This window comes from Mus caroli, unplaced genomic scaffold (assembly GCF_978045245.1).
Source record: "Mus caroli unplaced genomic scaffold, Mus_caroli_1 scaffold_3, whole genome shotgun sequence".
NCBI classification, from domain to species: domain Eukaryota; kingdom Metazoa; phylum Chordata; class Mammalia; order Rodentia; family Muridae; genus Mus; species Mus caroli.
The window spans coordinates 104,813,350-104,839,166 of record NW_028227258.1 but is presented as its reverse complement, the minus strand read 5'-3'; the positions used below and the strand labels follow the sequence as shown (position 1 = coordinate 104,839,166).

The window sequence follows — 25,817 nt, the reverse complement described above, 5'->3', positions numbered from 1 at the left end:
TCACAAATTATGCAGCAAAAACTGAAAGATGTAACTCTGAGAAAACTCTCTGGTACGTGAAGAGATACAGGGCAAGCAGAGCTGATTCTGAACCCCCAAATCCACTGGGTAGACTCTGTCAGGTCCCAAAGAAATCCAGGACAAGCCTTGCTCAGTACCTGTGGCCCCTCCCATCCTGCTCCCTAAACCTGCTAGCCCAGGGGCTGGGCTTCCTTTCCCTTCCCTTCCCCCAGCTTCTCTTTCCTATATAACCACGGCCATCTAGGCCAGTGCTCTCTAGGTCCTCCACTCTTGGCTCTTAGCTGGCTAGCTCTTGGCCTTTTGGTCCTCGGCTCCTCTCTTGGCCTCTAAGTCCTAGCCCCTCTCCCATTCTCCCTCCACTCACGGCCAGGTTTAGTCTAAATGCTTCCAGATGCCTCTGGGTGAACCCTCCTCCCTCATATCTACCATCAACCAATCCCCTTCTCCTAGTCATAACTAGAAGTGCTCATATTCTTAACTCCATTCAGACTCCTTCTTCAGCTGGGCCTTCAGAGGTTGGGGCTTACCGAGATTCGGCTGGGACACTGCCATGGACCTCTGTGGCACCGATGTGGAAGTGATGGAGGGGTGGAGGTTCACATGATTCAGAGGCTGATTCATCACCTTCCTGGGGTCTTGCCATGTGGTGATTTTCTCTATGTGACTAAAGGAAGGAAAACAATTAGTTTCTTGTTCAATCGTCAGTATAGTCATCGGCATCACCAGTAACAGTATCCCAGTGACACTGGGTCTTCCCCTTGGGTCAGCTTACAAGTGGCTGATGAACTAACGGCTTTTGGTTCTACCCAGGGACTTCCCTAGCCCATCTGGCCCTGCATTCTGGTTGAGCCATGACAAACACTGCAGATGGCTTAACCCAAGTAACTCATACACACACATCAGCACCTGGGCTGCTTCCTCACCCCCACCCCATCCCCTCACAGATACCACTGGAGAGCTGCCCTCCAAAAGCTGACCCCATACTCTGCTCCCAAACCACACCACAGATCATTCTTACTGCTTTACAGACCTGTCCCACTCCATCACGATCAATCTTCAGTGTTGTGGAGGTGGGCGGGTGGGTGGGTGGGTTGGGTGGGTGGACTTTAAACATGAGTAAATTCATACAGTGCCCTTACTTTGCTTTTTATAAATGGAATCAGAGATCTTTCTATATCCATTAAAGACAGCAAGCTATGATAATCAAAACTAAATATTATCCCTTTGTTCTGGTCTTACAACCAGGTTTGCATCTTCCTGACAAGCCCTACTTACACTCTTCCTAAAACACAAAAGGAATGTGGCTGCTCAGCTGGATGGTGGTGGTCCACGCCTTTAATCCCAGCACTCGGGAGACAGAGGCAGGAGGATTTCTGAGTTCAAGGCCAGCCTGGTCTACAAAGTGAGTTCCAGGACAGCCAGGGCTACACAGAGAAAGCCTGTCTCTAAAAACCAAAAGAATGTGGCTGCTCTTTCTGTTAACCACATCTGAATTTCAAATAACAAAGGTATTCTTATCTTTAGTGCCCACAATACACTCTCCCTGTTTATGCTAGGTCTAGAAATTTTCTTTCTGGAAAGTTGCATTTGTTTGGGTTTTCTATCTCTTTCTTCTTTCCTTCTTTTCTTCTTTCTTTCCTTCTTCTTTATTTTGTTTTGTTTTTTCTTTCCTCACAGTTAAATGCTTCTCCCAAGACTGGGATGTGTTAGCATGGGGAACTCTTCCATTGCCAAGAGTGAAGACATGGATGCCCTTCTAAGAGTTTCTTATTGAATATAATTCTAAAAAAAATAAATAAATAAACCATAAACCAGGGGCTGAGCACAAACATAGCTCTGTGCTGGACATACGGAAAGGGAGGTGTGATCAGGGTTAACTTTGATGACTGAATGTCAAATGCAGTGGCCAGCTCAATCTTCAAAAAAAAAGTAAGCAGCAAGCTAGAATAATAATACAAAGTTATGTTGTAAAAAGCAAAATGCTAAAGAGAACCCATATCCCTAATCAGAGAGAAAGAGAGAATATGAATATGTCCTTTGTTAGATCTTCAGTTTGACAACCTAATTCTGTTTTAAGACTTGAATAAAATCTTTTAGTCAGCCTTTGGATATGAGGAAACTCAGCCCCAGGTTCTTTGTCACAAGCCTTCAAAATAAGGAACTGACACAAATGATAAATAGTTGACATCACTGAACTAAATATCAAAATAAAGTAAATTCCCTTTAGCAAAGTGATTAAAGCTAAGAGAGTTAATGATTGTTCTTACAGGGTCAGTCCTATCAAAAACTTGTTTCAGGCTATTGGTTGAAAATGCTCAGCACATACACAAGAGGACCTCAAAGCCTCAGAGCCCATGCAAATCTGGCCATTGTGGTATATGTCTATAACCACAATGCTGCTGGCCATTGTCTATAACCACAGTGCTCCAGAGGCAAGATGGAAAGTAGTGAGAGAAGAATCCCTGGAATGTGGCTAAAGTGGCCTGTGCAGCAGCAAATAACAAAAGCCAGTCTAAATAAAACAGTCTAAAACTCAGAACACCTGAGGTAGTGGCTCTCCGACTAAGGCGTGTTCTCATGCAACAAATGTACATCTCTCTCTCTCTCTCTCTCTCTCTCTCTCTCTCACACACACACACACACACACACACACACACACTTACACTTACACTTCTAAGGTACACTTGTCCTACATAAATATTTTCTGTTCTGGTACCATAGACCTTTCTCTGTGAGCCGTTCTACGATGCCAGCATCATGAATACTGATACTATCTTGAGAACCATCATAAGGACCCCAAGTCTCCCCCAGAGAGTGAGATATATCAGTATACAGGGTTTGTTGATAGAGATAGGTCACTGCTGACATCAGGCATAGGGTTAAAGTTGAAGGATTATCACAGCAACTGGAAACAAACACTGAGCCTCCTCTCTTCCCTTCTAAACAAGCAGGTACTGGCTTGTGAATATAGTGGGACCTAGAGCGTCCTGGGCAAAGCCGGCATATGAAGTGGTAGTTGATGCTTTTCAGCTCCCATTCCTTTGCAAGGAGGGTAAAGCCTCTGGTGTGGACACTCCCACCTCATCCAGATGGATCTGGCCCAAAGATAAAGGACTCACCTAAGGCTGAAGGACCTGGGACTCACACAGTGTTTTGGTAAACTCTGAAGGAAGCCCACCCTTCCAAATCTACAACCAGCCATCACCTTTTTGAAGAGTTTTGTTCCCAGATCTGCTAATTGTGCCTTTCAGTGTCTTCTCCAAGCCTCCAATAAAAGAGCAGCTTTACTGAGAAGCCTGATAGCTAAGCTGCTATCAGCGAGGCTGCTGTGCAAGGGTTAGGAAGTCCAGTGGTCTTCTCGAATTCGCACACAGCAATGAAAACTACCCACAAAAACTCTTAAATTGGCTATGAACGGAGACAATGCCTTTGTAAACCATATCTTGTCACATTGTCAAAAGGTTGGATACCTGTCTCTGGCTTATGTGATTTCTCCCAGTCTAAATGCAAAAACTCAAGGAAGACTATATTGGTCACAAGGCTAACCACAGTGTTCAAGACTTAATTTGAAAACTAACTTCTCCTATCATTTAAGTGATTTAGAGCCTTCAGCGTTGGCTCCCCTCACCCAGCTCCCAGCCCCAAAAGATGCTATTCCCTGTCTCATCCTGGCTGCCTCTATTAATATGACTGAGTCACTTCCCTTCTCCTGTTTCTCAGTGTGACCACGCTGTGTGCCAAGCCGGAGAGTTTAACTAGATTAATCCCACTTCCTTTCTACTCCCACCTCCTTCCTGGCTTTATTCTCCTGTTGTGTCTACTTTAAGAAAAGGTCTTCTATTTAAAAAGTATAATCTCTTGTGGAAATTAACACCAACACATCTATATATTGTTATATCCTATGTCTCCCTATGTTCTATATACTCTATAAATACATGCTATTTCCAACTGTAAAGGGGTTGGGGGAACTGTGTATGATGATGACATAAGCAAATAACGGGCTCATTAGTGGGGGGGGTTGATTTTGTTTTGTTGTGTATTCCTATGTACATGGTTTTGTGACTGTGAGATGATTTTATAATTAACAAAGGCTAAAATACTCATGAAGACGCACACATACAAGAACAAAGGAAAATTAATGCACAAATATGTAGGTTACCTGACAGCCACTAATGAAGATAAACTGTAGACTTACGCGTCAGCTGTCTTCCCCCTTTGATGAAGCTCCTTCTAACCCAAACTCCCTTCACTCCCTCTTAGTCTGAAGAACAGTCCTATTTCTTTCCCAAAAGAATATAAGTTCTTTGAAGCACATAAAGACAATAAAGATATAAAAAATAGGGATGACTGAAGATACTTCATTTTGAAAGAATTTAGAAATCCTTATAGCATAGGCAAAGAATTTGGTCTTCAGCTATAAGCTTGAAGCCAGGTGTGGTGGCATATGCCTTTAGTCCCAACACTCCCGGCAGAGTCAGGCTAATCTCTCTAAATTCAAGGTCAGCCAAAGCTACAAACCTTGTCTCAAACAAATAAGGCAATAACAACATAAAATACATAAATGAAAAGAAAAGAAAAATTACACTCCTCCCTCCCCCTATATCTTCATGCAGTCTTAAAAGATTGGGAGTAAATGGAACCATTTTATTGGCCCCATGTAGTTTACAAAGAATAGCAGTTCCTAAGAGGAAGGGAAGCTTTTCTTGACAATCACAAACTTTTCCATAGACTTAAAAAACAAAATCCCTACAAAGGCTTCCCGTGACGGGCCTCGAATAGCATGTGGTGGGAAAAGCGCCCACAACAAATAAGGAAGGAGTGGCTGTTCTCCTTCCTTGGAAAGACAAACCTGTAGTAGACTTCAAACCCCAGCAGGACTTGGCTCCAGAACTGGCTAGTCACCAATGAGCAGGAGCAGATCCAGGGACCTGGGGTTTGCCAGCAGACAGAGAAGGCCAGCGTGCCTTTGGAAAGATTCTGGACTGGAAAGGATGGCTACTGGGAAACCGATGTGTCAAATTCTCTTTCCCCGTGGATTAATACAAAACGATTCTAATTATGAGATAAAGTCTGTGGGTAAAGATTAACTACAATAAAGAGAGGAAGCACTCTTGCCCTCAGGTTACCCCTTACTTCCAAGCCTGGCCCTGCCCATGAGCCTGGGGGCACTGTCTGGTTTTCTCCTCACCTACTGCTTTGTCCTACATATTACTTTTCTTCCAGATGAGAAAGGCCATGCGTGCCCTCGGTCTTGCTGGCTTTCCTTTCCTTTTCTCCTTCTCCTCTCCTCTCCCAGCTAGATTCGTTCTATCCCAAGTCCATATGGAATCTAAGTCATTCCTGGGAATAGCTCTCCAAACACACACATACACACACACACACACACACATTCAGGGCTCTCCAGAGCCACTACTACCCCTGTAACCTACTACAGACTCTTTACAATGCTAAAAGATCACAATCTTGAAATCACAACATACCCTGGGAACCTGAACTTTAATACTAGCACAGACCCTATGTCACCTAACTGAATAACCCACCCCAAACTTGGCATCCATAGCCAAAGAGATGCAAGACATGCAAGCAAAGCCCCTATAGTAAATATGCTAAGCAAAAACACATGCAAGGAAAGCCGGTCTGTTCTAAGCATCCTAGAGTATCAACAATCACTTACAGGTTTCATGATTCATGACCAGGACTCCCAAGTTCACTTATTACTGTCAGGCATCTCCTGCTTCAAGTTCAAGGCTAACAAAGTTGACCCAGCAACCAAAGTCTATGCACCTACTATGCATGATGCACAGTGCTCTAGCCAGGAATAAAAAATGAGAAGCATTTTATACATATACAACATATACATCTAGAAGCATTAAAAGCCAAGATAAACCCGAATCTGTAAAAATAGAATCTACCAGCTTCTCAGTGCCCAGCAGATAAATGGTCTGGTGTTTTTGGAAGAATTCACTTGCCAATCCTTGACCTAGTATACTTCAGTTTATGGAAGAAAGCCACATGACAAAGAATTTTTGAGGTAGAGGAATAATGTATAATATGTTTTATATGCTGGAAGCATATAAAGGTATAAAAATGGAAATGATTATAAGTGCCCTTATCTTTTTACTGCCCTATGCCTTTGCCCTTCTTTCTTTGATATATCAGAGTTTCACACTACAGTCAGGATGAGTGCTCCAATCATCAGGACATAAAAGCCTTCCCCCTGCCCCTTTACCCACCACAACCTAGCAGGTCATAAAGATAACGGTACCCATGAGACAGGAACAATAAGGCACACTAAGGAGCAAGTCCATCGTAATGTTATTTTGATGAAGTTCCTCTTTGACCTCTTCCTTGACTCACTCTTATTTTGGGGAGTAGAATTATTTCTCTTCCAATGAAATGTAAACTTTTCTAATGACCATGGAACAAACTGCATGGCATACAAAAGGGTTGGGTTTTTTGTTTTGTTTTGTTTTTTAATCTTGCAATCCCCGTGACATTATAAATCCAATTTAGATATAGATAAACTTGATTCACAGGTCCAGATTACCACTCTCTTAATACTATAACAAATGTGTGTGTTAACAGCCTGGAGGTGTCATCTCAGCTCTTTTTTTGTTTGTTTGTTTGTTTGTTTTTTGTTTTTTGTTTTTTCAAGACAGGGTTTCTCTGTGTAGCCCTGGCTGTCCTGGAACTCACTCTGTAGACCAGGCTGGCCTTGAACTCAGAAATCCTCCTGCCTCTGCCTCCAAGTGCTGGGGTTAAAGGCACATTAAACAGTGCTAAATGAAATACCCTTGCAAGCTGCTTTTTTGTGAATTGACACAAGTAGACTCAGTCTTGGTACATGGTAAAAAGGAAAACCTAAATGCACTTGAATGAGGCTGATAAATTCTCAGACAGGGTTTGCCAAGTAAATTAGACCCATTATAAGCAGACAACAAACTCTATGCCAGTGTTAATCCTGGAGCAGATAGCAAGGCTTGTCCCAGACTGAAATTCCGAAGACTGTACCTAATTACAACACAAATCTCCAATATTTTCAGAGACAAACATTACCCATATTCTAATCTAATTCAGTACTCTGAAGAAGCAGTCTTACTTCAATGTCAAGACTCCGGAAACAGCATAGCATTCCCTATTTTTTACTCTGTGCTGGCACTTCCTGAGTTATCTCTTTTGTTTTATTTTGTTTTCTGGCCTATGACATTTAGGTCTGCTAACTGATACCAAAGATTTTATCTTAAACCATAAGAAAAAGGTGGTGGCCTGTGACCTTTGATAATTCTCTGGGTGGGGTGGAGGGTGTTAGAGAGATGGCTCAGTAGTTAAGAGCATTGACTGTCAGCTATTGGATGGATCACAGGGCTCCCAATGGAGAAGCTAGAGAAAGTACCCAAGGAGCTAAAGGGATCTGCAACCCTATTGTTGGAACAACATGATGAACTAACCAGTACCCCGGAGCTCTTGTCTCTAGCTGCATATGTATCGAAAGATGGCCTAGTCGGCCATCACTGGAAAGAGAGGCCCATTGGACTTGCAAACTTTATATGCCCCAATATAGGGGAATGCCAGGGCCAAAAGTATGGGAATGGGTGGGTAGGGAAGTGGGGGGCGCTATGGGGGACTTTTGGGATAGCATTGGAAATGTAATTGAGGAAAATATGTAATAAAAAATATTAAAAATTAAAAAAAAAGAGCATTGACTGCTCTTTCAGAGATCCTGAGTTCAAATCCCAGCAACCACACAGTGGCTTCACAACCATCTGTAACAGGATCTGATATCCTCTTCTGGTATGTTTAAAGACAGCTGCAGTGTACTCATAAATAAATCAAAAAAAAAAAAAAAAGTAATAAGAACAATCCTCCCAGGCCCAAGCACACACTGATACCACCTAAAAGCAGAATGCCATAGAAAGTGATGACAGTGGGACCCCACAGCAGAAGCCAATAGTACCTAGCGTGGATGCTCAACTCAGCTCCACAGCTCATCAATCAGAGGCCTACCCTCTGCTTCCTGCATTAGCTACTTCGTTGATGGGGGGTGAGAGGTGGGGGGAGAGCTTGCTTTTGAGGTTAGACACACTGACAATCAGAAATGAAGCATTGCTGCCACCCGGGATGAACAGATGCGCAACTTATGCTTTACAATTATTGCTAAGGTGAGCAGTCTCCCTTCTAAGTTCACCCTTTTAGCTTTCACTCCAACCAACCCTTTGCCCCAGAGTAGCTTTCACAAACTATCAAGAACTTACACACTTCTTCTAATCTGCCAAAACACCTATGACTCCACGCTTGCTAACCTGGGATAAAAGACACCTGGAGACAAAGAGTCCAACTACAAATGTGCACAGTTGACATATCTGTCATCAAAACAGTCAACATCTAAACCCCAACACTATAAAAAAAACTCACATGAGACATACAATAAAGGTGACTGTTCCCACAACAGAAATCTGAGAGTGCTCTGATTCTGAAACCACAGGGAATTTGTGGTTCAAAAGTTCCAGCCCAATTTTCACTGCAACAGCTCATACTGGTATCACTGCGGTATATGTCACCCAAGTGCCAGCTCACACCCAGATACAGGATCTTTATGATGTCAGATAAACCGGGCAGTGGTGGACCACACCTTTAATCCCAGCACTTGGGAGGCAGAGGCAAGCAGATTTCTGAGTTCGAGGCCAGCCTGGTCTACAGAGTGAGTTTCAGGACAGGCAGGGCTATACAGAGAAACCCTGTCTCGAAAAACCAAAAAAGAGAGAGAGAGAGAGAGATGTTTCAGATAAAAGATGATATCAATGGCTGGAGAGACGGTTCAGTGGTTAAGAGCACTCGCTGACTGCTCTTCCAGAGGTCCTGAGTTTAATTCCCAGCAACCACGTGGTGGCTCACAACCATCTGCAATGGGATCTGATGCCCTCTTCTGGTGTGTCTGAAGTTAGCAATAATGTACTCACATACATGAAATAAATAAATTAATTTAAAAAAAAAAAGATATCAGCATTACCTCGGTGCAAGCTTCCAGTCTTGGAGTTTTCTAGAATTCTAAATGAATGGGAGGGACTGTATTTTTAACAGCCTCGGCTCTAATCCTTGACTTCCACCCTAGCCTTGCCAAGAAGCCACTTAAGTTAGCAGCATCGGTGTGAACAGGCCTTGCACTGGAGCCAGCTGTGGTGATCTGTCTACCTCAGATCTTTTCTACTGAGTTTTACTTGAGCTTCCCTCTTATTTCTTCCCTCTGAACCTACTCAGTCGAGGCAGAAGGGAATCAGGGTGGCCCTCAGCACAGAAAAACAGTGAGAGCCAGTTTGGGACCATATCTTACTATCTGTAGCTCCTAAAAGGGTTTAGTTACCAGTGTTTTGTGCTCAGGACAGGAAAGAAAGAAAGACTATGAATGTACCATTTCGCAGACAAAACCACTTTGTAAAATGGTTCATCAATCTAGCCCAGCAGTGTGACTCATAGAACTGTCTTTATAGGGGAAGAGGTCCAGCCACAGTGTAGAGCCAGACCATCACCAGCATCATCCAGGACAAGCAAATATCACTTTGCCTCTGCAAGCAGTGCCAAATTCTTGCTTAACTGCATTTTTCACAACCCACTAAGAACACAAGAGGAAAGGCCTGGCTGTTTTTGTCTGTTCGACTCAAGCCAAGAAGCCCATGGAAGAAGCTTGGCTACGTAAACAACCTCACTATAAACACCCAGCATTTTCCCTCTTTTCTTACATTGGGATTAATAATACTATTAAAGATGCGAAAGGTCCTGTTAGGCTCTACTGTCGGAACTCAAGCGGAGTGTAGACGTTTGTTTCGCTCCCTCCACTTTCTGATTTTCTAAATGACAGTTTCAAAATATACACTTGGTATTTTCTCAATGACAGAAACACGCAATGAAAGGGGGAAGTGTAGAAAAGATGGGGTTCGTTATCATAGGAAATGGAGTATTTTCATCCCTTCACTCATTTAATGAATGTTTACAGTGGTGCTATTTCTGCAGGGATCCAACTGTAAAATCAGTTTTGGTGCTGGAGGTAAAACACACACAGCCCTGAACTCTGTCCCCACCCCTCCCCCCACCCCCACCCCCACCCCACCACCAAAATAAAGTTTTGCACATATACTGCAAAATATAGTGTAAATGTCCACTGAGTATAGTGGAAATTACCATGAAAATTCTTTAAACGTACAATCTACTAAGGGTTAGTGCATAGCATATTATCTTTCGGTAAGTCCAATGCAGCCAGTTCTTTCCAGCCGTAGGATATGTGTTATTTCCACGGCCTAGCTTCAAATGAAGCTATTCTGCACTCTCCAAATAAATGTGCTGAGATCTGCTAGGCGTGGAATATTGAACTCATACCACTTAAATATAGATGTTCTAAGGGCCTACAGTGTGTGGGCCCTCAAAAGATTGGTAAGTCAAGGGTGGGGATTTGGTAGAAGTAAAAAAAAAGAGATCGTAGGTGGCTAGGAGCTATTGTTTTTAATTATAAATGGTCCAGAATCAATACTCTGTCTCCAGGCTTCTTGTTTGATACACCGACCACAATGCCTGCATCTGACATCTGGAAAGCAGCTCAGTTTGTTTTAAAGTCACTAAACTATGATAAATGCTTAAATAACTTTGAAAATTGTTTTTCCAGGCTCTCTGTGTCTGACACATGTTTCTCCGTGCTGTTTTTCCAGTTGTTCTTAAGTGGGGCATCCACTGACCCAATGCTTGGTTGCTCTCAAATCACTCCAAATATCAGATGTCTCCAAGTTGGGCGACAGCTATCATTCTTTCTCTCCCCTCTAATTGGGCCAAATGAAGTAAATGTCACTTGGCTAGAAAATGAGGACAAAGCCATTTTCTTCCAGGCAGGAGAATGGGAATTAATGGAGGATTAATGTTCTAGTATTATGATAGGAAGGACAAGTGAAAGAGTGGCAGCCCTTAGCCTACCTGAGCTTCATTCAGCCAAGGGCGCATACTCTGAAAAGGTCCACTGCAGGAGGCAGGAGTCCAGTACTATCCTAATGACTGGCTTGCAGGTAGCTTGCCACGGCAGAGCTACACCTCCACCTCCTCTGTATCTTCCCCTTAGCAAACCATGTCCTTTCTGTACTGCCTATGTACAATGAGCAGTACAGAGGCACAGGAGCCTGGCAAGCGTCAGCATCTGCCCTCTGGATGCACATCTGCACCAATAATGATTTTTTTTTAACAAAACCCCAATTTCTTTTGTTAGTACGCTCCTCATCTCCTCACTTGGGGAGATTTGCTCCCTTTGTATTAGCTTTTGGTTTCTTTTCTCCTTTAATTCTAGGAAGATGATCCACAGGCTCGGGCTGTCTGACCCACTTTCTGTTCGTGTTTTCAAGGCGCACAGCAACATGAATCAACAACAAGAAGGCTGGCGTGAACCCAGAGTCTGAAGACAGACTCAAAGTGTTTTTCACAGCCACAACCCCTTTTTGTAATAAGGAACCAGAAGGGTCAAAGACAAATGCCAAGCAAGGTACTGAAATGGTGAGTGAGGTAGGAATCATGCCACCGAGGATCTTGAAGTACACACCGTGAGGTTTCCTGTTCTTTAGGGGTGCCAGGGGCAAAACCCAGAGGTTTATGCACCCAGGCAAACACATGCTTCATAATTTCAACGCAGTCCACAGTGTTTTATAACACACACCCTGACATCTTCTGTGGAAAGTAGCAAAATGAGACGCTGAACTCCACCTCTGTCATTGACTAATTAGGAGGCCACTATCACTTCTCCAAGCCTCGGTTTCCTTCAACAGGGCATAAGAGCATCTAGCATGCAGTGCTGTTTTGAGAATTTCATCGAACAGAAACCGTACACTATGCCAGGTATAAACTGACTGGGGGTAGAGAGAGAGGGGGAACCAGAGGAAAGGAAACAAGAAAAGGTAATCTACAAATACCCTGGATGAACAGAGAACCCAGGAAGGGAGAGAACAAAGAGAGTCATTAGTTCTCTCTCTTTTTTTAATTTTTAAGTTAGTATACTCGATGCTACATATCATTATGGCATTTTCCAACAAAGTACACTTGAGGTATTCTCCCCTCTCACTTCCCTGACCCTCAGACCTGAGGGTCTGAGACCTGAAACGACAGCTCTATAATCTCCCCCTCACCAGTCTTTTCTCTCATTTTCCACATGTCTTTTGCCAACAATTACACCATTTATATATACATTAGCTAAAATCTGCATAAGAAAGAAAGCATGACTTCCACCATTCTAAATTTGGGTCCCAGTACCTAATTTATTTTCCAGATACATCTATTTTCCTGCAAATATCAGGATCCTGTTTCATATTTGTTTTGTTTTGTTTTTCTTTACACAGGTCCCCTGCGAGAGGAAAAGGAGCCCTTAAACACCGAGTCCTCTCTCTAGCCTCTGTCAGATTTTGAGTAAGGTGAAGTGGTAAAGATTAAAGCAGATATAATTTGCTTTTCCCTGGTTCCAGTAGTGTTTCATACTCTTACATATTTATTATCCATTTCTATTTCATCTTTGGGGAACTGTCTATTCATTCTAGTCATTCCAAGCTGAGTGCGGGTAGTGGACGCCTTTAATCCCAGCACTCAGGAAACAGAGGCAAAGTCATCTCAGTGAGTTTGATGCCAGCCTGGTCTACGTAGTCAATCCCAAGACAACCAAGACTACACAGAGACATTGTTTAAAAAAATCATCCATTACCACATGTATTGACTGGTATATGTTTAAATTTCACAGTTCTTTGTAAATTCTCATTATTAGTCCACTACCAGAAGATTTGGATAGTAAACTTTTACTCCCATCTCATGAGTTGTTTGCTCTGATGACAGCTTCTCTTGCTAAAGAAAAACGTTTTACCCGGGCAGTGGTGGCACATGCCTTTAATCCCAGCACTTGGGAGGCACAGGCAGGTAGATTTCTGAGTTCAAGGCCAGCCTGGTCTACAGAGTGAGTTCCAGGTCAACCAAAGCTATACAGAGAAATCCTGTCTCTAAAAACAATATAAATAAATAAATAAAATGTTTTACTCTCACAAAGGTCCATCTCTCGATTCCTAGGGCTAGATCCTGGGTTGCTGCAGGCCTGCTTAGCAAAGTTCTTGCCTACACATATCTTGAAAAGCATTGGGATGAGGCTGGTCTACATAGTGAGTTTTATCACAGCCACAGCAGCCAAACTAAAATAGTCAAACGGTCTGAGAAGCACGAGGAAAAGCCTAGCATTTTCCATCAGCATCTGGAAAGAGAAGTACAGTCTTAGAGACTGAGCCCTTAGCCCATAAGATGTGACTATCTCTAACAAGATGCTGTTAGAAGTTTGCGTACTTAGAAGTTTGTTAGAAGATTGTGATGCTGGGGATGAAATACAAGACCTCTTCATGCATGCTAACTAAGTGGCCTACCTCTGGACTACATGCCCTCAGAATGGAGTTAAATTATAGGATACCCTGGTGGTATGCTAGCGAGTCTGGCATCAGAAGTGTTATGCAGACAAAAGGTACACAAACGCATCTAAAAAGAGAAACACTGCAGTCTTCTTTCTCTGTTAAATGTATGTTGATACAATAAATAAATTATGGTACAGTCCAGGCAATGAAGACCTGAACAGCTATTATAAATGACAGATATATATATATATATATATATATATATATATATATATATATATTTTTAACAGAAGGATGTCCATGATATATTGCTGAGGAAACATAATCCCATTTTGGATAATAGGATACATATGAATGAGGAGGAAGCAGGCTTTAGATTTCTTTGAATCTTCTTCATTAAAGCATTATATATTTTTTTAACCTGAAAAAAAAAATATAACCTTCACTTCCTCCCCTCGAGACAGAATTCACTTTCTTCTTTAAAAATGATGCTGTCTTCCACATTTGAATGTATGCTATCTAACCTCAACCTCACAAAATTAATTTCACAGCAAGGGGGCTAGAGAAATGGTTTGGCAGTTTAAAGAGCATACTGTTATTGCAGACTACCTGAGTCTGTTTCCCAACACCCACATGAGATGGCTACAACTACCAGTAACCCTGGCCTTAGGAGATCTGAGCCCGGGACCTTGATCCACCCATGTGGGCGCCTGCATTCATGCGTACATACACAATTCAAAATTAAGCAAACCATGGAGTGGGAAAGATAGCTAGTAGTTAAGGAGGTGTGCAGACGACCCAGATTGAATTTCCAGCACCTCCAAGATGGCTCCCAACCACCTGTAACTCCAGTCCTAGGGTATCAGGTACCCCCTGCTGGCCTCTGGGATGACACACACATGGTGCTCAGACATACACAAGTGCAACACATAAAATCTTAAAAAAATAAAAAAAATTTTTTTTAAAATCATTCCACGGAGAATAGTTATCAGTGCCCCAATTCCTTCACTGCTAGCTGGAAATCCAATACAGATGACCCTTCCATTATTGCTCAGCCTGAAGGTACATGGAATCAGGAAGTCACAAAAGGGAGAAGACTCGCCTCAAGAGGGGATTCAAAGAATTAGGCAAGGTCTATAAGCAGCATCTTGCAGCTGCCTACGGCAACTGCTTGAGTGAGAAGGGCAATCTGAAGGGGGTACCAGCAGACACAAGGGCGGCCCTCTCCTTGGGCAGCTCAGGCAGGGACTACCATTATATACACTGTCTATACTCCACAGAACAATCTGGCATCTTACGTCCAGCACCTGCCAGCCTCGAGCCCACCAACTGTAGGACTGCTCTTACTGACACCTGCCCGGTCCAAGAAAAAGAAGCTCACATTTTATCTAGAAATATTAGGATTAAAAAAAAATCATTCAACTTTTAATTTAAAAAAAAATGTTTTATGTGTGTTGGTGTTTTGCTTGTGTGTATGTGTATGTGTGTACCATGTATATGCCTGGTACCTACTAGAAGAGGGCATTGGATCCCCTAGGACTGGCCTTACAGATGCTGTGAGCTGCCTAAGGTGGGTGCGGGGAACTGAATTCCAGTCTTCTGAAAGAGCAGCAAGACTCTATTTATAAAGAACCACCTCTCCAGGCCCTCCTCCGACTGCCCTCATGGAAGAGAACGCATGCAGCATATTTAACTGTGTTTTCCTCTTTTTTCCCCCCTTTTTCTTTTATTAAAGGAAGAAGCCTACTCGGGTTGCTTATCTCTGACCATTAATTCCATGTTAATTATATACTCACTACAAATAACAGTTTAAAATTAGTCTCATGACTAGCCATCAGGCTCCTTCTCATCCGACCAGGAGGCATATCCGGCCTTCACATTCCTTACACAATTCCCACTGACTTGAGAGGAACTCTGAGCAGGGATACAGATCACAGGGCCTATAAAGGAAGTGGTATTTTCTTTACAGGATACACTGGGGCTTTTCCTTTCCACGAGCCCTTCCCCTTTTGATTTTATGAGACAGGATGCCATTGTAGCGGAGGCTGGCTTTAAACACTGGAGCCTCTTCCTCTGACTCCCAAGGACTGGCCAACCACCACTAGGCTTGAAACTAAAGGAGATCGTAAAGGCTCTCAATCTCTGAGCAGTTCCAACCATGGATTAAGAGCACAGAAGAAGACCTAACATGCAGTGGGTATTAAAAACTACTAACGGAATAAATGAATAAAGCACTAAATGGATGAATAGTGAATGAATGAACAAGTTGAATGAATATAGTCCTACAAACCGTTTTACTCTCGGCATCAACTATAATACCAGATCCGGTGGCACATGGCTAGAATCTCAGTAACTGAGAATCAGAGACAGGAGGATCAGGAGTTCAAGGCTATCTTTGGCTACATGAGACCCTATCTTTTAAAAAATAAATAAATAAAAAATAAAAAGTTTTTCAAAAGTATCAAAGGAATATTATTCATACCTAAAACATCTTTTTCAACAAACACTGATAAAATTCACTCAGGAGGATTTTTTTCTTTATTTCTACCAAGAAATAAACTATTCTATTCCAACTAGAGAATAAAACAATACCATCTCAAACAAATCACACCATGATCAGTGCATTTTGTTCAATGCAGTGAACAGGTTGACTGAGCCATTAACTGTACCACACACCGTGGTCCGTGAAAATGCACTATATCTTATATATGCTAGCCACACAATTAACACACATTTGCAGAGTGAATGAGTTAAGAAATCAGTACTGATATTAACAGTGATAATAACAGTAACTAACGCAGATTCATGTTTCAGTCATAATGATGATCGTATTATTTTAAAGTCTCAAAAATTAATTTGATCCACGTAACAGGCTTATTAAGCTCCATTTTTAAGGCTCAGAAACCAGCGTGGGAGAAGTTAAATGACTGAAACTCTTAAGTCCCTGTGCTACAGATTAGACAGTCAAACCACTCTCCTAAGCTGACCTAAGACTTTTTGCAGGCAAAACCCTTGCCTTGTGAACCCAGGGAGGTTACACTTAGCGAGGTTCTTTAGGAAGGAAGGAAAAGAGGGTATGGGCAGTCAGTGCTGCATCCAGCCTCACCCTGGGCTGAACACCCACCTCCTGTAGCTCAGCGGTTTGGGTCCTACAACATGCCAGCATCACTCTGTGTTTCTCTCAAAGCTGCCAGTCAGTTAGTATAAGTGTTCAAATGTGAAAGTAAAAAATAAAAAAGTTCAAAATACAGTTGATGTCTTATTTCAAGTTAAGCCTTTGTAACTGACCATGACTGCAATTCCTTAACTAAAACCTAACACTTTTTCTCACTGAGACAGGGGTTTCTTTGTGTAGACTTAGCTGTCCTAGAACTAACTCTGTAGACCAGGCTGGCCTCAAATCCACCTGTCTCTGCTCACCCCAGTATTTTCATTAAAATAAATACTTCCTACATAATTAAAAAACAACAATACAGTTAAGTCCCAATGTTTCTAAACCATTTTATAACATCTAACATTCATTTATTCAAAATATGTTTTACAGTTAATGCTAAAATAAAAAATGGTTCAGCAGGCAGTGGTGGTGCACACCTTTAACCCTAGCCCACAGCAGGCAGAGACAGGTGAATTGCTCTAAGTTTGTGGCCAGTGGTCTACAGAGTGAGTTCCAGGACAGCCAAGACTACACAGAGAAACCCTGTTTTGGGGAAAAAGAAGAGAGAAAATGAAGAAAAAGTGTTCTATTGGAAGAAACAATTGGGGGGGCTAAGGAGATGGCTTGGCTTGGTCAGTAAGAACACTTGCTGTGAATGTAGAAAGACCTGAGTTTGAATCCCCAGCACCAATGGGAAAAGTCAGAAAGAGCTTCCTACGCCTGTATCACCAACATGGGAAGTTGGTGAAGACAGATCCCAAGAGTTTTTTGAATAGCCAGCCTAGCTGTACTGGCTGGTTTTGTGTCAACTTGACACAGGCTGGAGTTATCACAGAGAAAGGAGCTTCAGTTGAGGAAATGCCTCCATGAGATCCAACTGTAAGGCATTTTCTCAATTAGTGACCAAGGGGGGAGAGCCCCTTGTGGGTGGGACCATCTCTGGGCTGGTAGTCTTGGGTTCTATAAGTGAGCAGGCTGAGCAAGCCAGGGGAGGCAAGCCAGTAAAGAACATCCCTCCATGGCCTCTGCTCAGCTCCTGCTTCCTGACCTGCTTGAGTTCCAGTCCTGACTTCCTTAAGTGATGAACAGCAATGTGGAAGTGTAAGCTGAATAAACCCTTTCCTCCCCAACTTGCTTCTTGGTCATGATGTTTGTGCAGGGATAGAAACCCTGACTAAGACAAGCCAAATGGGCTAGGTTCTTGTTCAGTCAGTAGCAATAAGAACAAGAGGAAGATACCCAACATTTTCCTCTGGCATCCTTGTGCACACCCACTATTGCACACATCCACGCAGTCACAGGCAAGCACCATATACACTCATATCACACACAAAAAGGAAGGAAGAAAGGAAGGGATGAGAGAGAAAAAGACTGACTTTATTTTGTGAAAGGATTTCAAGTCATTCCAAATGGCTCTTTCTTAAAAGAGGTTCGTGGTAGATGCTCATGCATATAATAAATATTAATACAAACATATGGGGGGATGTGTATAACATTTGTTGTAACCCACGATGCCTAGTCAGAAGGTCTCTGAGTCCTGGAACAGGAAAATTTTAAATATGGTTTTCTATGAGATTGTAAAAAGCAATTCTCAACCTATAAAGGTTCTCTTCATGTAGCTTAGAAATCACTAAAAGATAGTTACCCCTAAAATTTAGAAAAATCTTTAAGGATGTAAAAGGCTTTTTTAAAAATTGGTTTAGTTCCGAATATCTCTTAATTTATTCTAGTATGATTTTCTTTACATTTATTTACTAATGTCCTATTAAAATATATTCTTAGAAGCACTCCTGGATGCTCGAGAAGCTGGGTACTATGAGGATGAGGCTGGGCTCAACTACATAGAAAGACTCTATCTTAATTCCAACGTTGAGGGATTCAACTCCAAAATATACTTTTTATGCTATTTATCCCAGACATGTTGGTTCTCTTGAGCATCACTCTCTGAGCAGTCACAATGTTTCAGAGATTACATAGTTATGTTCACAATCACCTAACAAGGATTTAAAAACCACAGGCTGTTCCTTTCCAGAGTCCCTAGGCAAGCTAGGCATGATGGTGCACACAAAGCCCTTGGGAGGCAAGGACAGGCAGACTACAGTTAAGTCTGAGGTCAATTTGGTATACGTAGTGAGTTCTATAGGCCAGTGAAGTCCACACCGTGAAACCATATCTCAAAAACAAAACAAATAAAACAAAAAACACCCACCCACTAAGAAAAGGAGTCCCTGGGCAAACAAAAGCATGATGCTATGCTCAAAGCTCCCCCAATACCAGCACCCCCAAAGCAGAACAAGCACAGATTAGACAGAGCAACAGACATCAAGAACATGAGAGAGAGTAACATTTGCATGCTCATATATATACATATGTGTGTGTGTTTATCCACCAACAAATATATAAATATGCATATAGAAACATCTTTATAGCTTGAAAACAAGCGTTGTTTTTAAAAAGTGAGCTATTTGTATCCAGAAAACTTTTAATCTTCCTCTTTACTTTAAAACCAAGAGCCTACATCTATTCTTAGGGTGCTATCCAAACAAAACTTCACTTAGTTTGAAGTCACAGCTGCTAGAAAACACTCTGGGTGGCTCTTCCTCCGTCCCGTTGAGACAACTGGTGGGAAGCAAGCAACAAGCTACCAACCCAGCTGTTCAATCTTACTTTCTATTTTAGCAAGTCACTTTCCACTAGTGTCACTAGGACATGCCACACTGAAAACCCACACCACTGATTTCTATACGCCCCCCAGAAAACTCGAGACACAGCACAATCACACGGACATGCTAACCACAATCGGTCAGACGCCATTCACAGAATACACGCGACCTAATATATAGAGGACACAGCAGTGATCAGTGACTTCACCAGACACCAGAAGCCACCATGCTACCATTGATCCCTGCAGTTCAGCCCACTGGAGAGGCACCAAAGACCCCCCTCCCCCACTACACAGTCTAGAGACTTAGAAGATCAACCTCCAATTCCATGTGCTGCTAGATGCTGCCTTTTTTAGCACAATGTAGGCTACGAGCTTTTCTACAGTAAATGTATGGCACACAAAATCCTCACGATTCAGTGACCAGCACTTAACAGTAAACTACAGTGAGAGTGTTCACTATCATTAAAAGGCACTTTCAATCTACAGATTCAATGCAATCCCCATCAAAATTCCAACTCAATTCTTCAACAAATTAGAAAGAGCAATCTACAAATTCATCTGGAATAACAAAAAACCTAGGATAGCAAAAACTCTTCTCAAGGATAAAAGAACCTCTGGTGGAATCACCATGCCTGACCTAAAGCTGTACTACAGAGCAATTATGATAAAAAAAAAAAAAACTGCATGGTACTGGTATAGTGACAGACAAGTAGACCAATGGAATAGAATTGAAGACCCAGAAATGAACCCACACACCTATGGTCACTTGATCTTTGACAAGAGAGCTAAAACCATCCAGTGGAAGAAAGACAGCATTTTCAACAAATGGTGCTGGCACAACTGGTGGTTATCATGTAGAAGAATGCAAATTGATCCATTCCTATCTCCTTATACTAAGGTCAAATCTAAGTGGATCAAGGAACTCCAGATAAAACCAGAGACACTGAAACTTATAGAGGAGAAAGTGGGGAAAAGTCTTGAAGATATGGGCACAGGGGAAAAATTCTGAATAGAACAGCAATGGCTTGTGCTGTAAGATCTAGAATTGACAAATGGGACCTCATAAAATTGCAAAGCTTCTGCAAGGCAAAAGACACCGTCAATAAGACAAAAAGACCACCAACAGATTGGGAAAGGATCTTTACCTATCCTAAATCAGATAGGGGACTAATATCCAATATATATAAAGAACTCAAGAAGGTGGACTCCAGAAAGTCAAATAACACCATTAAAAAATGGGGCTCAGAACTGAACAAAGAATTCTCACCTGAGGAATACCAAATGGCAGAGAAGCACCTGAAAAAATGCTCAGCATCCTTAATCATCAGAGAAATGCAAATCAAAACAACCCTGAGATTCCACCTCACACCAGTCAGAATGGCTAAGATCAAAAATTCAGGTGACAGCAGATGCTGGGGAGGATGTGGAGAAAGAGGAACACTCCCCTTCATTGTTGGTGGGATTGCAAGCTTGTACAACCACTCTGGAAATCAGTCTGGCAGTTCCTCAGAAAATTGGACATAGTACTACCGGAGGATCCCGCAATACCTCTCCTGGGCATATATCCAGAAGATGTCCCATCCGGTAAGAAGGACACATGCTCCACTATGTTCATAGCAGCCTTATTTATAATAGCCAGAAGCTGGAAAGAACCCAGATACCCCTCAACAGAGGAATGGATACAAAAAATTTGGGACATTTACACAATGGAGTACTACTCAGCTATTAAAAAGAATGAATTTATGAAATTCCTAGGCAAATGGTTGGACCTGGAGGGCATCATCTTGAGTGAGGTAACACAATCACAAAAGAACTCAAATCATATGCACTCACTGATAAGTGGATATTAGCCCAGAAACTTAGTATACCTGAGATATAAGAGACAATTTGTAAAACACATGAAACTGAAGAAGAACGAAGACCAAGTGGACACTTTGCCCCTTCTTAGAATTGGAAACAATCACCCATGGAAAGAGTTACAGAGACAAAGTTTGGAGGTGAGACAAAAGGATGGACCATCTAGAGACTGCCATATCCAGGGATCCATCCCATAATTAGCCTCCAAACGATGACACCATTGCATACACTAGCAAGCATTTGCTGAAAGGACCCTGATATAGCAAACACATAAGTGGATGCTCACAGTCAGCTATTGGATGGATCACAGGGCCCCCAATGGAGGAGCTAGAAAAAGTATCCAAGGAGCTAAAGAGATCTGCAACCCTGTAGGTGCAACAACATTATGAACTAACCAATACCCCGGAGCTCTTGACTCTAGCTGCATATGTATCAGAAGATGGCCTAGTAGGCCATCACTGGAAAGAGAGGCCCATTGGACACGCAAACTTTATATGGACACGCAACCTTTATATGCCCCAGTACAGAAGAACGCCAGTGCCAAAAATTGGGAATGGGTGGGTAGGGGAGTGGGGGGGAGGGTATGGGGGACTTTTGGGATAGCATTGGAAATGTAATTGAGGAAAATACGTAATAAAAAATATATATATATAAAGGCACTTTCACTGTAATTATCCCAAGCCAGACAACTTCAGAATTATTTTCTAATTATTTTTGAGGCTTTCTAGCTAAAACAGTTTCATTCTTCCCACCTACTCTTGGGTGTGTTTGCTTGCTTGCTTGTTTGTTTATGACAATATCTCAGTATTTAGTACAGACTGACTCTGACTAATGGCAATTGTCCTTGCCTCAGCTTTCCAAGGGCCAGGGTTATAGGCATGAGTCACAAAGCCCACCTTTAAAAGGAATTTTCTCTTTTGGGAATTTATTATGTTTATTCTATGCACATGAGGGATTTATGTGACTCTCCTAGAACTCTGTCACGTGCCAGTGAAGCCATTATATATATGGATGGATGGATGGATGGATGGATGGATGGATGGATGGATGGGTGGATGACAGGTTTGTTCTGTGATATATAATGTGTGATCAGAGAGTTAATATTATATATCAACAATTTGGGATCCTCCTGCCTTGGCCTCTAGAATTGGGATTACAGTTGTGTGCCATGATGCCTGACTAGGTGTGATGGCTGGAGTAAAAATGGCCTCCATAAGCTCAATGGCTTTGTTGGGGTAGCTGTGGACTTCTTTCCACCAGTGTCATTAGGACATGCCAGTGTGCCATTGGGGTGGTCTTTGAAGTTTCAAATGCTCAAACCAGACTCAGTGTCGTCCCTCACTCCTCTCTCTTCCTGCCTTGTTGAAATAGATGTAGAATGTTCAGTTTTGTCCCACACCATGACTGCCTCTGTGCCTTCGTGCTTCCCACCATGATAATAGTGAAATAAACCTCTAAACCTGAAAGGCATGCCCAATTAAATGTTTTCCTTTATAAGAGTTGCTGTGGCCAGACAGTGGTGGCGCATGCCTTTAATCCCAGTACTTGGGAGGCAGAGGCAGGTGAATTTCTGAGTTGAGGCCAGCCTGGTCTACAAAGTGAGTTCCAGGACAGCCAGGACTACACAGAGAAACCCTGTCTCAAAAAATCAAAAAAAAAAAAAAAAAAAAAAAAAAAGAGTTGCTGTGGTCACAGTATCTCTTCACAGCAATAGCTAAGTAAAATAACTTAGGGTCTCTTCACACCTTAAGTCACTCAGAAAATGTCATTATAGTTTACTTATTATTCTATTTTCTTTTTTATGTATTTTTATGGATGTGTATTTTGCCTGCGTGTATAACGTGCACCATGAAGTCAGTAAAGGACACTGGATCTCCTGAAGCTAGAGTTTGAGGGTTGTAAGCTGCATATGAGGTCAGAAGCGACCTAAGAGACATTCCAAAGTCTACTCTCAAATCTGAGAGCTACTGGGACCCGCCAGTAAAAACAGAGGACAGCTTCAAGAATTCATTTTCCGTTCTGGATCACTCCCCACTGGAGAATGAGCTCTGATACTTCTAAGGCCCTGCTGCCACACTAGGGCACTGATTAACTTCTTAAAAGAGCCAGCTCCCCGTAACTGTCTGACCTCGGGAAGAAGAAAACAATATATTTAGGGACGAAGGACACAGAGTTGAGTATAGGGATTTATGCATGTGAAGCACACTATATACTACTCAACCCCAAGGAACCGTAGATTTTAATAAACAAGGTTCTGGCTCGATTAGCTACCCTTATGGAGATTTACCCCTAATGCATGTTTAATGAGTTGTTTTCACATCAAAGGGCAAAAGGGCTTCAAAATACCTAATGCTACAAGACTTTGCTTCTCTTAAACTTTGATTCTACCCTGCATGACAGGCAAGAATGAAGACAGCTAGGTAGAAGGAATCTTGCTTGTCAGACGGCTCTGCCATTTAGTAGCTATCTGTACGACCTTGTGGTTGAAAGCTCTGCCAGTTCCTCAGCTTCTCCGTACTTCTCAGACTCTTCACCTATACAATGGACTGGTGGATAGTGGTTCAAATCCTGTAGCTAATCTGTGTTCCAACTCTACCTCCCATATTCACTAGCTACATAAACTTGGTTAAACAGCTTAGACATTCCCAGTACTTTAGTTGCTCTGTTATACCAATGACACAACTTGAAGCAAAAATTGTACAGTAGAAAACCATCAATTAACATCAGCTAACATTATCAGCAAGACAAAGGTATCCACACAAAGAGTTACCTTGAAACTAATTTATGAAGGTATGCCAAGCTTTTAACCTTGTGTTTGATACACATACAGCTGTAAAATGAACACTAGCTGTCTTATTGGGGATCATAATAACTACTGGTAAATAATGCCAGTAAGTATTTTACAAATGGGAAACAAAAACTAGAAAAGGCCAAAGATATTGCTTCTCTCCAAACTAGTAACAATGATTCTACTATTGTACACCTATCCCACTTTTAACTGTTCCTGTGATAAAAGACCAACCAAAGGCAACTTGGGGGATATAGTATTAATAAGATGCATTCATAAGTCTCAATGTTCGGTCCCAGTTACCAACTGTTTGAGAATGATTAGGGGTATGACCTTGTTGGTCAAGATGTCATTTGGTGCTGCTTAAAGTTACAAAAGCATCCCACTATCTCCAGTACACTCTCTGCTTACTATTTGTAGACTGGCATGTGAGCACTTAACGTTGTTAACTGCTAACATGCTCCCACCATGTTGGTGATGAACTCCTGTCCCTCTGGAATTACAAGCCACAAACCAACCCTTCCTTCTGTAAGTTGCCTTAGTCATGGGGTTTAGTAACAGCAACAGAAAAGGTAACTACAATTAAAAATGGTACCAGGAAGTGGGTTTATCCTGTGACAGACCTGATTATGTGGTCTTTAGAGGGGATGTGGAAGACTTTGGAACTTTGGACTAGACAAGCAGCTGGATATTATAAGCTAAACATAATCCAAAGACAATGTGTTAAGAGCTATGTGGATTATGGAGGCCCAGCTCAAAAGGCTTCTAGGGAAAGCAAGTATTTCAACAGCAGCTGAGCTAGAGTCCATTCCTGTGGTATTTCGGCCAGGAATATGGCTGTCTTCTGCCCCTGTCCTAGGAAGTTGCCTGAGGCTAAATTGAAAAGTAATGGACTACTTTCTTTGGCATAGGAGATTTTAAGACAGCCTAATATTAACTTTGTTGTGTTTTTACTAGCAATCATTCTTATGCAGATCTACAATGAAAGAGCAACTGGAACGAAAAAAAAAAAAAAAACCTACAAAATGTAAAGTTTGAAGAGACAAAGAGCACCAGGAAATTTAATACTGGAGCCAAAGACTGTGCTGGAAGAGTAGATTTGAGATGGAATGGAGGGAGGGGTGCCCTCAGGACAGAACCCCACTCACCTAAGATTCCAGATTTGTAAGAGGAAAAGGCCTAAGGAAGTGTCTACTTGTTGAAAAGAAGAAAAAGGAAATCAAAAGTTGCTGTAAATGTGATTCAAGGGGGCCAAGCTTCATCACAAATAGGCACCTAAACCTGACAGTAGAGACCACACGGTTCTAGCTTTAGAATTATAAATAACGCATGGGTTTATTTGGAATCTTTCACCTGGGTTAAGGAGATCTACCAAGGCCAGGCCTGTGGCAGTGGAGTCCTTGCATGGAGGACCTGAGAGGCTCATGTATGAGGCTGTGGAAATGAAGCATGAATTATAGCAGAGACCCAAAGATGTTAGAGGAACCTGAGCTGGGAGACATCTACCAAAGAGAGCTACAGACAGAGAGTGAAACCAGCCCAAGAAAGAGATGACCTGAAGTCAGCAAAGCTGGGAGGAGCCATCTAATCCCTTTGACATTAGACATAGAGCTACATGATTTGGAGTTTGTCCTGTTGGGTTTCAGTCTTGCTTTGGTCCCATATTTCCTCTTGAATTCCCTTTCTTCCCTTCTGGAGTGTTAATGTATATTCTGTACCACTGTATGTATTAACTATTTAGTTTGCTTTTTGAGTTTACAGGCAAACTGGGATATTAAAAGTGTTGAAACTAAAGACTCACAGGGACTTTTGAAGTTGGACTGAACACGATATGCATTATGATATGGCCACAAGACATGGGTGCCAGTGGGTAGAATGTCATGGTTAGTCCCCCATGTGCACACTCCAGCATGTATACACTTGTCCCCATTCAGT

General features: G+C 42.1%; 1 protein-coding gene across 2 annotated transcripts in view; it reads right to left on the bottom strand.

Annotated features, from left to right (window-relative positions):
- Wwtr1 (WW domain containing transcription regulator 1) overlaps positions 1-25,817 on the bottom strand; it is a 119,592-nt gene that overhangs the window by 43,461 nt on the left and 50,314 nt on the right. For both annotated transcript variants that reach the window (XM_021158158.3, XM_021158157.3), the window contains exon 3: positions 549-685. In XM_021158158.3, coding sequence (XP_021013817.1) covers positions 549-685 — 137 coding nt within the window. The remainder of the gene's footprint in view (positions 1-548; positions 686-25,817) is intronic.